This window comes from Natator depressus, chromosome 18 (assembly GCF_965152275.1).
Source record: "Natator depressus isolate rNatDep1 chromosome 18, rNatDep2.hap1, whole genome shotgun sequence".
In the NCBI taxonomy this organism is placed as follows: Eukaryota; Metazoa; Chordata; order Testudines; family Cheloniidae; genus Natator; species Natator depressus.
The window spans coordinates 17,230,460-17,246,446 of NC_134251.1; the positions used below are offsets into that span (position 1 = coordinate 17,230,460).

General features: G+C 37.1%; 1 protein-coding gene across 4 annotated transcripts in view; it reads right to left on the reverse strand.

Annotated features, from left to right (window-relative positions):
• Positions 1 to 1,189: 1,189 nt before the first annotated feature.
• Positions 1,190 to 15,987, reverse strand: part of NADK (NAD kinase) — a 65,679-nt gene continuing 50,881 nt past the window's right edge. The window contains exons 4-13 of one of the 4 annotated variants that reach the window (XR_012642315.1): positions 14,139 to 14,268; positions 13,475 to 13,583; positions 13,142 to 13,227; positions 12,529 to 12,631; positions 11,221 to 11,375; positions 9,118 to 9,217; positions 8,049 to 8,206; positions 6,693 to 6,775; positions 2,673 to 4,650; positions 1,196 to 2,559 (exon numbers count right to left, since the gene is read on the reverse strand). Coding sequence is in view for 3 of the 4 variants with exons in the window: in XM_074975305.1 (XP_074831406.1) it covers positions 4,506 to 4,650; positions 6,693 to 6,775; positions 8,049 to 8,206; positions 9,118 to 9,217; positions 11,221 to 11,375; positions 12,529 to 12,631; positions 13,142 to 13,227; positions 13,475 to 13,583; positions 14,139 to 14,268 (1,069 nt within the window). In the remaining variant the exon portion in view is untranslated. Of the gene's footprint in view, positions 4,651 to 6,692; positions 6,776 to 8,048; positions 8,207 to 9,117; positions 9,218 to 11,220; positions 11,376 to 12,528; positions 12,632 to 13,141; positions 13,228 to 13,474; positions 13,584 to 14,138; positions 14,269 to 15,987 lie in introns of all 4 variants that reach the window. The other 3 variants (XM_074975305.1, XM_074975304.1, XM_074975303.1) reach the window with 3 other exon arrangements.

Below are 15,987 nucleotides of genomic sequence, written 5' to 3' on the forward strand. Positions count from 1 at the left end.
TGTGTGTGTGTGTGTGTGTGTGTGTGTGTGTGTGTGTGTGTGTGTGTGTGTGTGTGTGTGTGTGTGTGTGTGTGTGTGAATAAATATGAGATTGAATGGAATGTTATAGCTATAACTAACTGCTTACTATGATAACAACCTTGCAGAACCTGTGTGTGTGTGTGTGTGTGTGTGTGTGTTTGTATGAATGAATGAGTGAATAAAGATGAGATTGAATGGAATGTTACAGCTGTAACTAACTGCTTACTATGATTCTTTCTGTATTCACAATAAATGTGGTATTTTGCCTTTTTCCCTTTAATAAGATCCTGCTGGTTTTTAATTTATTGGTACAACATGAGGAAGTGAAAACCCTCCTGGCACATACTCTCAGGCATGTCAGCTCTAATGTGGATACACCATTCAAAAATGGCCATATTAACCAGGTTCAGCAAACACTAAATTTCCTTCACTGCTTGTCAATCCCCTTCATGTGGCCTGAGAATATGCACCAGCTGTTGCTTTGTTGGACAGGTTACAGGCTAGGCTAGTCAAGAAATCCTGTAAAGATGCCTTAGATTCCCAAGCTAATCAAAGATTCCTTAAGTATTTATCACTGGGTACAGGTCAGGATGAGCTGTATGGCATCAGAGCAGAATGTTCATTCATAAACTTCTTTGGGGTCAAATTTTGCATGGAAGGATTGTGTTTAGTATTCTTCCCAGTGTCTCAGAGGTTGTCCTTAATTTCACTAGTTCTTTATCCCCTTCTCTTGGATCCTTAAGAAATTCAATGTAGCTATGTGAACACGATGCTTTTGTTTTAGCCTACACAGCGAATGCCAGAAGCTTATTTTGTACCTTTCCCTAAAGATTGGAAGTCTTTTCTCACGAGTGCACACATACTCAGTTTCCACCTCCATATACCAGTAACACTATAGAAGCTAGTGTTCAATATGTACCCTAAAACACACTGTACTTTTGAGAAATTACTGCATATCTATTTCTATGATCTAGAGACAGGTCAAATGCTGATGCATAAAGCCAACTTTTAAAAAAAGTTTATTGAAAGGTTTGAAAAATATTTGATGTTTCAGGAATATGTAACAAGTTTCCAAAGCATTAACATGAAACATTAGGATTTTTAAAACGTAAGTATACACTGGATTATACTGTGTTACATCAGTTTTAGTACTTCAGTAACTTACATTTTCCTTTATAAAAAAAAAGTACCCTTTTGGAGATCACCAACTCATTTTTCCTTTCAAAAGAGTAAATTACAAATCTTAGGCCCTGCCTATATAGAAAAGGGTTTGAAGGTATAGTTAGTTATACCAGCAACCCACACGCTAGTAGAGATGCAGCTTGTCTCAGTAAAAGAGGTCTTTTGCTGGTACAGCTTAAACCATTTCCACAGAGTAAGCTACACTGGCAAAAGGAGGGTTTTTTTGCCAGTATAACTGCATCTACACTAGGGCTTTTGCTAGAATAGCTGTATCAGTAAGGGGTGGCGGAAGAATCATGCCTCTAACTGACATAGCTATGTTACCAAAAACATTTCAGTATAGACCAGGTGTTAGTAACCTGCTTGTGTATGGCCAATTAGGAGAGATGGGTCTTGTGGGGGGGGGGAAGTGGGGCATTCTTAGAATTAGATAAATTCTTAAAGTATTAAAACACAAACTCACTGTTTGGGGTTTTTTGTTTAAGCAAAGCTGGTAAGAAAACAGGATTAAGTAGTTTGTCCAAAGTGAAAACTGAAGCATAAATCCACCAGGTTACTTTCTTCCCTGTAGTCATGGTTGTAGCTCTCTCTATTCAGCTGTGTAGCAATCCACAGATTTTTGTCATCAAGGTGGCTTTCATAGGCAAAACTATGAAGAAACTTCACTCAGAGCCAAATAATGCAACTGCCTGTGTATGTTAGATTAATTTTAATAAGAAACATAAGTCAAATTTAGAGGGAGTAGTTACATAGGGTTTTAGAGATTACATTTTATGAAATGTACACTGAAAATTGAAGTTCCACAATTTGCTACATGTAATGAATGATATTTACTATTATAAAAAAGCACAAATAAAAAAGGTGCTAAAATGCTAGGTTTTAGCTTTTTTAAAAAAAAAAACAACAACTGCTGTTCTATATAAGCCTCATTTTTACTTATTTTGCCTTACCATCTTCTCAAATGGTTTATTTTTTCACTTCCTATCCAGCAAAGCCTTCTGTCCATTCTCATTCATTTTAGTACATTTATACACTAAATGTTAAAATTAAAGGCTCTACTCTGTTCCTTTTCCCAATTATTGCATTTTTAAATAGGGAAATGTATCTTTTTCCAAAACAAAATGTTTCTGTAGCTCAGAAAGTAAACAGCTATTCGAAAATTGAATACTCTGTCGGCTAAAAAACCCGTAAGCAACTTTAAGCAGTGATATAACCATTATACTGTAAATTCAAGTGAAAAACAAAGATCTAAAGGTTTCAGAGTGGTAGTCCTGTTAGTCTATATCAGCAAAAAAACCAAGGAGTACTTGTGGCACCTTAGAGATTAACATTTATTTGGGCATAAGCTTTCGTGGGCTAAAACCCACTTCCATTGGATGCATGCAGTGGAAAATGAAAATGCAGTAGGAAGATGTATTTTCCACTGCATGCATCCGATGAAGTGGGTTTTAGCCCACGAAAGCTTATGCCCAAAAAGATCTAAAGCTGTCTGAACATACTCAAGGATGTCACAGATTTTGCTGGTCCAGACGGAATTCAACCAATATTCTAGATAACAAAACATTTACAAACGTAACATGAATTTATATTAACACAATTTTAGCATGATTTACACTGTTACCAGAGTTTAAATCTGCTGCTTTATGCAGAGTGCTCTCACCTTGATTTGACAAAATTAAACAGACCAGGGCAACATGCAAAAAAAGAGACATTAGCCCATGAATCAGAGGACTGCAGGGTAGGTAGAACATGGGAATTAATACATCCCCCATTGTTACCCCTGACTGCACAAACATTAATAAGAGCAAGACCAGCATGAAAGTTCAATAGAGCTTCTTTGCAATCCCCCACTTAATCAGTAAGAAACAGATTCCTCTGCAATAATATGCTGAAGACTTCAAGATTAGCAGAGAACATCCATCCCTTTTAATGGTCTATGCAGAGATACATGAAGATGCTAGGATTTGAACAATATGGTTATGAGAGACTGCACCACAGAGAACATAAATGTAAACATTATAACTGAGTTTGATTTTCAGTAAAAGTGATTTCAGTACAAACCCTTTTTTCAAACTACTTATTTTCATAAAAGCATGTACAATAAAATATGTACATAAACAGGTTAGAAACATTTGAAAGACTTAAAAAAGTACATACAAGACTTAAAATATCTTGAAGTGTGCTGAAGGCACCATCGCTACTATGCTGGGAATGTGTCCTGTTTCTGATCAGCCTATCAATGCAATATCCCTTTTCTCCTTACTCAAGAGCTCAATCCTGCAAGCAGCACACTTATCTTCAATGGGCGCGAAGACCATTCAGATCCTAATTTAGAATGTGAGACTAGTTAACGTAATTAGTGGTTCAAAAGAAAAACAATACAGCCATCCTAGAAGAGACTCTGCTGGTTGGGTCAACAACACTTGATGAAAATCTGTAGTTTACAACCTCAAATGCTGCTGCTTACTCCAGAGGTTAAAAAGAGAAAAGAAAAAATCCAAACCATTTCTAAGGGTCACAAACATGCTGAAAAACCAGGGAACTGCTCAGGCATAATTAGCTCATCAACAAAAAAGTATGCCACTTCAACAGTTTGTCCACGCAAGCAGTTGTCAATGCTGCCTATGGGGACCCTAAATGATGTCCGTTCAAATGGGCAGAAAGAAAAAGGGTTCTCGATACTTACAAAACTATCTGTATTTCTGATAGTAAGTTGTATCTGTAGAGTATCTGTATAGTGGTTCTTTCCCCTAGTTCTTGCTATATTTTTATGGAAAGGCAAAATATTTAATTAGTTCACCTGATGGGAAGACATTTTGACTACCATGCATTCATTTACGTTAACAAAGAGCATTTTAAAAAGAAAAATTCCTTTGAGTTTTAGATGAGAAGTCTTAACCACGGAATTACAAATCTACCAAATTAACTGGAATATTTTAATGCCATTTTTCTATTATGTATCTAGGTACAACCTAGAATGCTACTCTGCAAATTACTTGTTACAATCGTGTTTGAGGTGGTTTGTAGATCTGTGTGTTGATATTGATTAAAAATACCAACCCATTATAAATAAATAAAAAAAAAAAAGGCTAACAAATCAGATTCTAAATTCTTCCACTCCTATTCTCAGCAGAGAGGAAGCAACATGATGATTTCTGGTCATCAGCAGAGCAGACTGATATGAGGTACGTCACTATTTAAAAAATATATGTATTGGTCTATTCCCCCTAGGCTGAACAAACATTTTTATACAAGGGATACTGCCATTTTAAGTTCCCACGAGTCTCATTAGGTGTCGACATTCAAAATTCTTCTTCAACAGCAAAGTGATTTTGCTTCTTCCGAACATTCCAGTGTAAACACTCAGCCAGGCTTTCAAACCAGTCGCTCACAGGATCTCGGAAACAGATCGAAGGGAGGGGATAGCAAGAGGTAGTGATGCTAATACTGCAATACAGGAATACCCTCAGTTAGTAATGAGGGAGGATAAATAGTAGTAAGACTGTACATTTGTGGTTACAGAATCAAACTGTCCTGGATTCCCAGATTTATCTTTTTCTTTCTTTAAATACACCCTTGGGACACTGGCTACATCACTAAAAATTCAACCCTTTGGAGAATGGTCAGTTTCCAAAAAGTCTGGGGGTGGCAAAGATGGGGCACAGTGCCTAAACAATACAATGAGCAGAAACAACAAGGAGTCTGATGACACCTTAAAGACAAACAGATTTATTTGAGCATAAGCTTTCGTGGGTAAAACCCCCACTTCTTCAGATGCATGGAGTGAAAATTACAGATGCAGACATAAATATACTGACACATGAAGAGAAGGGAGTTACCTCACAAGTGGAGAGCCAGTGTTGACAGGGCCAATTCGATCAGGGTGGGTCAGCAGCTTTGCCTCTCCTGGAATTGACACCTCCTCATCTATTATTGGGAGTGGACTACATCCACACTGATTGAATTGGCCCTGTCAACACTGGTTCTCCACTTGCGAGGTAACTCCCTTCTCTTCATGTGTCAGTATATTTATGTCTGCATCTGTAATTTTCACTCCATGCATCTGAAGAAGTGGGGTTTTTACCCACAAAAGCTTATGCTCAAATAAATCTCTTAGTCTTTAAGGTGCCATCGGACTCCTTGTTGTTTTTGTGGATACAAACTAACACGGCTACTCCCTGATACTTGTCACAGTGAGCAGAGTGCTTTACAAATGTTGAGATCAAAGCTCTTGGGAGCAGAGGGTTCTAGGCCAATCTGCCTTGCCCACGACCCTCTTTCATCTTACCCCTTGCTGGGGTTTAACAACCTCACCTTTGGACCAACTCAAAATTTAACACCTTAAAATATTAAACTGTCACCATGATCCTCAAATTTCAAAAATAAGGGTAGCAAATACTAAAGAGTCTAACTTTTCTACTAAAGGACCAATCACCAAATCTAAGATTGGGATCTCTGACTCTTGCTGTCCACCTAATCTGTCCGTCCCCTCCATTCTTCAAGTGGTCAGGGCAATACAGAAGACTCCAAGTGCAAGATCCTGGCAATTTTCCAATTCCCTGCCTGCCCACAAATATGAAACAAAGGCAGCGTGTCACACAGCATGCCTGGTCTATGAAGGAAAACACCATACTAAGCAGAAGACAATTTGGGGTTTCTTCTTAGCGTATCCTCTCTGGGCTCTCACACTTCATTGTATCTATAAAGAGGTTAAGTTCTTTCAGCTACAGCACTGTGTCTCATGAGTTGCAGAATCCTGTCACTAAACGTAGCAAGGGCCCATCAATGCATCTGCTGTTGTATAAGTTTATTTGAGCACAACAAAGGGATACATCTGCTCTTTGTGATGTTTTATGAGCCTTGCCAATGGCACAGGACACAAACATGGTCTTATCCTGAGAGGTACAGAGTACATGAAATTCACATTCCCTTCACTGTACTCAACAGGTCTCACGATCAGGACTGGTTTCAGAGTAACAGCCGTGTTAGTCTGTATTTGCAAAAAGAAAAGGAGTACTAGTGGCACCTTAGAGACTAACCAATTTATTTGAGCATAAGCTTTCGTGAGCTACAGCTCACTTCATTGGATGCATCCAATGAAGTGAGCTGTAGCTCACGAAAGCTTATGCTCAAATAAATTGGTTAGTCTCTAAGGTGCCACTAGTACTCCTTTTCTTTTTATGATCAGGACCATAACTTGAAGTCCACAGAATTCTTTAAGGATATGCATTAAGTAATGTTTGTATGACTTTTCCTGACACTTCATTTGCTTTTAAAATGTAATTGAAAAAAAAATTATTTTCAAGTGAGAAAACGCCTGAAACAATATAGCATTTTTAATTCAGCTTGAAATTTAAGGGTCACGATGGTCTATCGTAAAGGCTCCAATCATTTCCCTACTAACCCTAACCCAAGTTTGAAAGTGTGGCCGCAGATACTTGTGTCAATATTATAAAGGAAGATGATAACAGTCAAAGAAAACTCTTTACCTGTCTCCATGGCAGACTTCCTGTCTCTTCCTCCCATCAAATGAAACCCATGCTGTGTTCCTGGCATCAGGGGACAGCATGATCTGAGGAAGAATAAAGCAGAAGACTTAAGATTGAAATAATTACAAGAGCTTTTGTAACTAAAGGGCAAAGAGGAAGCACTCCCCTGAATATTACTTTGTTATTACTCTTCAGTGATCTAACTGTTGTACTGAAATTTAGCTTCCTCTCCTGCCAATTTTTTACTGAAAGGTTTGGCATATTATGGATAAAAATTTAATATTTTATATACAATTTACTTCATATGCAGCATATATGTCCCCTTGTTATATATGTACATTGGAGCCTTTTCCTAATGATGGCAATAAGCTGATTTACCAAAGGCATCCCAGTTACAAAAGACCTGAGCTTGATATAGAAGTCAATACATGACCCAATTCAATGAGATGAGATTATGAAATTCTCTGCAGACAGAGTCTAATCTGCATTCTAGAATGATACATTTGAACTTTGATGCAGGGTGAATCTAAGGCTTGCAAATTTAAAAACAGTTTTTCTTTTAAATAAGACATGCCATAAAGTGATCAACTACCACCATAATAGCATCATTATCTACTGTGTAGATAATTGTGGGTTTATAGAGATGCCATTAATAAGTAACGAATCCATGAAGCAAAAATTTATCATTTCTTTAAACTCTACCTTGCACTCTCCTGGCCACATTTTCTGCCCCACACCCTTCTAAGAAATAGCCCAAGACTTCCATATTATAGATTACTATATAACTGAAACAGTTATATAAATTAATAAACACCTGACATTCATTTTTTGAACTCAAAAATGTATTTGTGAAAACAAAATCCACTCTGTACTAAGACCTTGCCTGCCAAACTTTTCTGCAGAACTATATTATTTAAATCACAGTAGTAAAAGACAAAGAGAGTTTATAACAGATGTGCTGATACCACTTTCACGACACACCCGTGAAAGCTGTGATACTACTTTTGACACCAGGTTCTGATCCTTCACTGCCTTTCACCTTGTGTAGTCATCTACATCTATGCAAAATGGATATAAAACACTTACTAATTAGAATGGTGGTGTATTTACACCCACTCTGCACAGGTACAGATGACTATATAATGTGCAAGTCAGTGGAGACTCATGGTCTAGAAGTTTATTCTTCTAAGCAAGTATATGTTCCTTCAAGAGTACTTTACAAAGTTCTACAGTATTCAGTAATGTTTTGCCATGGTGGATAATAATGAACACATTCTACCCCCTTGTTTTTTTTCCAGTTTCAATAGTTATCACCACAAGTTTCTATCTTTAAAAAAAGAAAGAACACAATTTAACCTTGAGCTCAACTCCTGCAGGAACAACAATGGGTCTGAAGGACAGTGAGTGAGGGCAGATTGGGGTGATCATTATTGCAGGAACATTTGGATGAATCATAGATGCTCCTGCTGCAGCCGCATAAGCCGTGCTACCAGTTGGTGTGGAGACAATCACTCCTGTGAAGGGAACAAAAGTTTTATAAATGTGGCTGCTTGGCTTGATGCTGTTATTTAAAAGGAGGCCAAGAAACAGGACTGTTGCACTTCCTTCATTTGATAATACTTTATATAAAAAAAAAAAAAAAAAAGCTCTTTCTGACTTTAGTCAATAGCTGGATTTCTCCTCCACTCAACACAGGTGTAGTAGAGACTGAAATTTTTAGCTAAATGCTTTAAAATATTGCTTATAAAAAGTTAAATTGGTGAAATGGAAACGTCTAAACCACAAACTCACATTTCATATGACAGGTGTGGTAATAAACACATAACCAGGAGCCAGAAACATCTTTCCAAACCGAGCACTGACACAGACTACACCTCTAAAGCCTTGGGCGAGTCAAACAGAACTACTGTGCCTCAGCTTGCACCTTTGTATAACGCAGATCTATTTACTTTCCTTAGAGGGATAGGAGGATTCAATTTTTTGAAGAGCTTTGCAGGTGAAGTGCTAATATTAAATAAGTAGTGACTTCATTAAAAGATCTTAAGATTGCAGCAAACTCAGACATCCAACTCCAGGAACTTCCTAAACCGTTTTTTCCCCCCTTGCCTTTTGTCCCTAATTCCCCTACACAAACAAGTGGCGACTTGACACCAGGCCTCCACAAAATAAGATACAAGCTGTAAGCCTCTTTTCTGCTTTCAGTGCTGCTCTATGGACTGCAACAATTGTTTAAATGAAACTTACCACTCCTCTGCACACCTAGTTTTCAACAACCCAGGAGCAGAAGCCACCGTCTTGATTTCTACCTCATAAAACAATGCACCCCTTTTTTAAAAAAGTAGGAGCAACCTAAGTAAGAGCTGATTAGCCTGTCCCAGTCTTAACAGTATGAGGTATAGGCTTTTTGATTATGAAATGGACTTACCGTCACCTTGCACTGTGGTTATGAGGTGTCCATTTAGAAAAACATCCACATTGGAAAGGTAGGAGGAAGGACCTCGATCCACTACAACTTCATTTAGGACCTGACATAATGTACAATACCACTAGTTATTTCCCTGGAAGCATAATATTTGACAAGTGACTAGTTAAATACGTCTCCCAGATCTTTGAAAGGTTAACCCCCACCCTCCCCCAACCCCATTACAATGTCAGTTTAGCTTAGTCCTGGAGTCACATACTTTTGTTTTAGATTATTTGGTGCAATGGATCAAAAATTAGCTAAAGGGCAAAGAGGAAGCACTTCTCTGAATATTACACTTTGTTATTACTCTTCAGTGATCTAACTGTTGTACTGAAATTTAGCTTTCTCTCCTGCCATTTTTTACTGAAAGGTTTGGCATATTATGGATAAAAGTTTAATATTTTATATACAATTTACTTCATATGCAGCATATACGTCCCCTTGTTATATATGTACATTGGAGCCTTTTCCTAATGATGGCAATAAGCTGATTTACCAAAGGCATCCCAGTTACAAAAGACCTGAGCTTGATAAAGAAGTCAATATATGACCCAATTCAATGAGATGAGATTATGAAATTCTCTGCAGACAGAGTCTAATCTGCATTCTAGAATGATACATTTGAACTTTGATGCAGGGTGAATCTAAGGCTTCCAAATTTAAAACAGTTTTTCTCTTAAATAAGAGATGCCATAAAATGATCAACTACCACTATAACAGCATCATTATCTACTGTGTAGATAATTGTGGGTTTATAGAGATGCAATTAATAAGTAACAAATCCATGAAGCAAAAATATATCACTTCTTTAAACTCCACGCTGTACTCTCCTGGCCACATTTTCTGCCCCACACTCCTCTAAGAAATAGCCCAAGACTTCTATATTATAGATTACTATATAACTGAAACAGTTATAAGAAAAGGAGTACTTGTGGCACCTTAGAGACTAACCAATTTATTTGAGCATAAGCTTTCGCGAGCTACAGCTCACTTCATCGGATACATACTGTGGAAAGTGTAGAAGATCTTTTTATACACACAAAGCATGAAAAAATACCTCCCCCTACCCCACTCTCCTGCTGGTAATAGCTTATCTAAAGTGATCACTCTCCTTACAATGTGTATGATAATCAAGTTGGGCCATTTCCAGCACAAATCCAGGGTTTAACAAGAACGTCGGGGTGGGGGTGGGGGGTGGGTAGGAAAAAACAAGGGGAAATAGGTTACCTTGCATAATGACTTAGCCACTCCCAGTCTCTATTCAAGCCTAAGTTAATTGTATCCAATTTGCAAATGAATTCCAATTCAACAGTCTCTAGCTGGAGTCTGGATTTGAAGTTTTTTTGTTGTAATATCGCAACTTTCATGTCTGTAATCGCGTGACCAGAGAGACTGAAGTGTTCTCCGACTGGTTTATGAATGTTATAATTCTTGACATCTGATTTGTGTCCCACAGTATGCATCCGATGAAGTGAGCTGTAGCTCACGAAAGCTTATGCTCAAATAAATTGGTTAGTCTCTAAGGTGCCACAAGTACTCCTTTTCTTTTTGCAAATACAGACTAACACGGCTGTTACTCTGAAACCTGAAACAGTTATATAAATTAATAAACACAAAAACACCTGACATTCATTTTTTGAACTCAAAAATGTATTTGTGAAAACAAAATTCACTCTGTACTAAGCCAAAAGCCAGTTTTCATTGGCATTGATGGATTTTCCTTTTGCTTATATGAATCAGTGGGAGATTCAGTGGCAAAGATTACTATAAGTAATTTTTTTGTTTTGAAAAGGTAAGGAAACCTCTGGTGCAGATACAGAATATTACAGAAATTAAACACAATGAGGTTGCTTCTGCACACTCCACCTACCCTTCCTTCATTATCCTTAGTAATCATTCTGGAAATTATGTGGAAGCAGATATCATAGATGTTATAATACTGGGTTAATATAATTGGGTGTAGATACAGTATGCAAAAGAGAACTGGTGATTATCTCAAGTGAAGAGTGAATTATTTCTTAGTTCTTTTGCTTATTTCCTATTTTATGCTATTCAGACTCTGACCTGATATTGCATGATTTGCTTGCCCATTTCCATCTCTAGACTTGTAGAGATCACTCCATTTTCTTCAATACCATTTTGTATCAATGTCTTCTTCTCTCTGTGTTCCTTTACTACTTTCACTTTCAGTCTGCTCCGGAGAACAAGCGCTGCATTGCCTATAAGAAAAAAATAAAACCACACACACTAGAGAGTGGCACCTACTACATTATCAGGAACTGCACCATTTGCACAGCAAGCTGGTAGCATTCACTGTGAAACGTTTTTCCCCATTTTTCAGTTGCTCATGTTCTCAAGTTTCTTTTGCTGGAGAATTTTCCATCCTCTGTCTTAATTCAAAACAGAATTTTTTTTTTTAAAGGAATGAGCAAAACTTGAGTCAAATTTGAGTAACAAGCATAAAAACCCACTTTCCCCCATATGTTCTAATGAGAAATCTGAGAATTTACATGTACATAACCTAAAGCCGCTGAACCTAGCAACTTTGCATTTGGCTTGTTTGATAATCCTCAGGGAGACATAAGTAAGACAAGAATGAAGACAATCAGTTCATTTTTAAAAAGGTATGAACTCTGAAAGACAACAATTTAGCAACATGAGAATCCTGTTAATATTTTTGGATGTCTTAATTTTGGGATGCAAGCTGAGCAGCTTTATTTCTCAGCGACCAGTGCCAGCAGCTTTTTTTCCTTTTCTTTTATTTCAAACACAACTTAAATACCAAGAACTACTGTAAATGCAACTTTCAGGTTGAGAAATCAAGCACTCAAGAGTCAAACTTCGAAAGTTAAGATTTCTCCCTCAGTGCTAAGGCACACAGCTCATGATTTTCTATTCCCATTTTCCATATTCGGTGTAAACTTGACTGGTTTACTATTTAACAACATATCAATAGGCCAGATTAGATTCACAAAGTAACGTTCAAGAAGGAACTTTAACTTTTGGAGTTTTCTGATTTTTGGATGCTTGATTTCTTACCATTTTAACTTGGCATTGTTTACAAAAACTAAGAAGTTACAGGTGGTTGGGTTATCTAGCGTATGCCCATGCCATTAGATCTAGGTTTTTGCATTTTATACTCAGATTGTGCAAAACATTAGTTCTATATTCTTTCCTTACACACCACAACCAAGCAAGAAGTGATTTCTGGACCATTCCAACTTTTCAAATCAGCGAGGAAAACGATATTGAAAGTTAATATCTATTTATTTATGTACTATAGGACTCAGCTGAGTCCTACTTTAAAGAAAAACTAACAGGACAAATAAAGGATAACTCTCTAAAAAGCAGCGAAGACATCAGAAGGCTTACCTTCTATAACTTGAGTAACTTGGGACTGAAAGTTCTCGAAGTTAAAGGGGGTGAGAAATCCAAGAGATCCCAGATGAAAAGCCATAACTGGAGGTACGCTGCCCTGTCCATAGAAAGAAGAATTGGGAAGCTGTTACATGTTGCACAAATCAAACATTTATGTTATTTCCACGCTTTTTAATGTATAAGAGGTACCATATTACAGCCCAGTCTGTCTGCAAATATCTTAATTATGGATTTTACTTCAGTTGAGCATAATAGTAAAAAACAAAGGTATAATTCACCTAAGTAGCTCTCATGCTTTTTGAATGAGAAGGGGAGACTTGACAGGAGCAGAATAAAATAAACACAACATGGCAGAAAACTTCAAGATTGTCTCTAACATAGAGGACTTGATTAGGGAAAGGACCTCTAATTACTATTCCCTATAGGTTTCAGAGTAACAGCCGTGTTAGTCTGTATTCGCAAAAAGAAAAGGAGTACTTGTGGCACCTTAGAGACTAACCAATTTATCTGAGCATGAGCTTTTGTGAGCTACAGCTCATGCTCAAATAAATTGGTTAGTCTCTAAGGTGCCACAAGTACTCCTTTTCTTATTCCCTATAGGACTCACCTGAAAAAGTGAAGAAGCATAAAGCAAGGTACCATCTCCTCCCAGGCATATGATAAAGTCTATCTGATTGGAGATATCATCATAATCTAGAGGATAACATTGAAAATAAAGGTTTAATTTACATAATGTATCACAGGTTTCAATTTATGGAATAAATTTGGTGCAGCACACTGATGCTAATTTACATGTGTAAATGATTGACACTATCAAAACAGCTACATGGGTTTATCAAGAATAGGTTTCCATCAGACAATTCTGATTCATTTGAATGGATCACTAAGGAAACAGAATAAAAAGGCAGTAAACCTAGATTTTAAGAAATCATTACTGTACCTTCTCTGAAAGTGCAAAATTTCTTCTTCACTGGTCCAAAATTATCATCATTAACTATGGCTGGGTCTTCTAGCACTTTTTTTTCTACATAAACTATCATGTTGTTCTCCTAAAAGAAGCATAATTATTTACTAAAAATAAAAATCCGTTAATGAAATGACAAGCGCCTGAGCAATATTCTATTAGTTTACAATGATTTAAATTACATATGATGATGTAAAATATTACAAGACTGATTGCCTACTTCTGTATGTATTGTTACAATCCTGCAGCATTTAAGCATAACACTTATTGTCATCTGAAGGCCACATAACGATTGAATTAACGAAACTAAACTTCGGAATTTTCATTACATGCCTGTGATATGGTAACACTGCTATGTTTTCTAATATTTTTTCCTCAAGGCATAATGAAATGAATATTTTACCCTATTCATCTATTTTAAAGAAGCAGATTCCTTTAAGCTAAATTAAGCTGAGCTCTTATAGCAAGAGTAACTTGTTTTAAAGTTTAATAATTTATTATTTCTGTTCTCTATATGTATTGACTTATTCATACAATTCTATGTACTCCTTCTGCAAGAAAGCTAATACATACCAGTTAAATATGAGATGGTTATACTGTAACTATGCAAAAAAGTCTAAACGCTCACAATTTGAATTACCTCTGTAAGATAGATACAGAGTTCTTTAAAAGGCTGTAGCAGACTGGCATCGCGAATCTTTTTGATAACAAGGACACTCTTTGGAGGTTTGTTCCATGTCAACCGCTGACTTGCTGGGTCCTGAATATGCCTGTGGAGCAAAAGCAACAGTATAACTATTATATGTGGGAAAATGGATTGTAATTTCTTGACTATCAAGTTAACAGTCCCCTTTTAGTCAAAGTATACTGGACTAAAAGAGAGGTGAATAAATCATGAAAAACCTTAATATTATAGCTAAATTTAATCTAGTAAAGAGACCAGACTGGCTACAGTGCAATGCCACACCAGCTTTCAGCAAATATGTGATTGCACTTTTCATTGAGAACATTCTGTTCAGTCTTTATTAAGAAAACGTTCTAAGTTTTAATCATGAGAGGTCCGGAAAGATGCAACTAAACAATTATACAGTGATTTATAACGAAAGCAGTTTTCTTGGAGCCAAACAGCACTGCTTTATACCGTATAGGGTTCTGACTAGATGGACCTTTTTTCTGTCCCAATATAGCAATTCTTATTTCCCCACTAAGTTGACAGACTAAAGTAATATTAAGGTGCCTATTCCTGCAGGTACAAACATGCTAGAGAAGTTTGAGAACATGGGTCCTTTGTTTCTGGTAGGAGCATAATGATAGCTACTAAAGCCCTTTCTTGAACTACCAGACCACTCCACTAAGGGTGTGTCTACACAGCAACTAGGTTCCCAGTGCTGGCCCGTGCCAGCTGACTTAGGCTAGGGTCGCAGGGCTGTTTCATAGCTGTGTAGACTTCTGGGCTTGACCTGCAGCCCAAGCTCTGGGAACCTCCTGCCTTGCAGATCCCAGAGCCAGGACTGCAGCCTGAGCCCAAAAGTCTACACAGCCATGAGACAGCCCTGCAGCCTGAGCCCTGTGAGTCCAAGTTGGTTGGCATGGGCCACCCACAGGTGTGTAGATGCTGTGTAGACATACCCTAACAGACTTCCAGCAACTGTGCTCCCCGTCTCTTGCATTAGGGGCCACTCCACTTGGACTATCAGAGTGGTGAAGCATTAAATTGAAAATTTGAGGAAGCAGTAACATGAAAGACTACCTATGCTTTTCATCCAACACTATAATATTCAGCACAGGTCTACATCAATCTAAAGAACAGTAAACACAGTTTTAATCAATGAGACTCTCAATCTGAAATCATTAAAACCAAAACAAGTCAAGAATTGTAAAAGGGAAGTTTTAAATATTTCAGCTCTAGTCTGGGAAGTTACCTACGTAAACATTTTATATTTCCTCTTGGGAGATATTACAATAGTGCTATTCAGAAGGCATAACTAATTAGCTTAGCTAAACAGCTGTTCACTTGATTCTATTCCTACACAAAAACTTCACTAAGGTTCTTGCTGGATGAGAGTGCACATTTTCCTTAAAAAAAAAAAAAAAAAAAAAAAAAAAAAAAAAAAGTTTTACTGTCCAAGTCACTTTTCAGTTTGTCACACTCACTTCTAATGTTACAAAAAGAACCTTAGCCTCAGATCTAATCTAACAATTAGACTAATATAACTTTTTGTGGATTTTCTGGGAAGGAAAAAATCTGTAATGGAACCTCAGTTGCAACCCTAAATATGAAGCAACAACTGTGGCTCCATAATACATTTAGCTGATTTAGGGAACACATCTACATTCTGCTCTATTTCTTTAGCATGCATGTCTAAAGCTAAGTAAATCATTTTACACTTGTCCTTAGCAGTTTATAAGCATCTCATCTTTTTCCATATGCTGTAGATGTAATCTAGGCAGAAAAGTGGATTAATGCAAATGCTGAACAAGCCAAATTT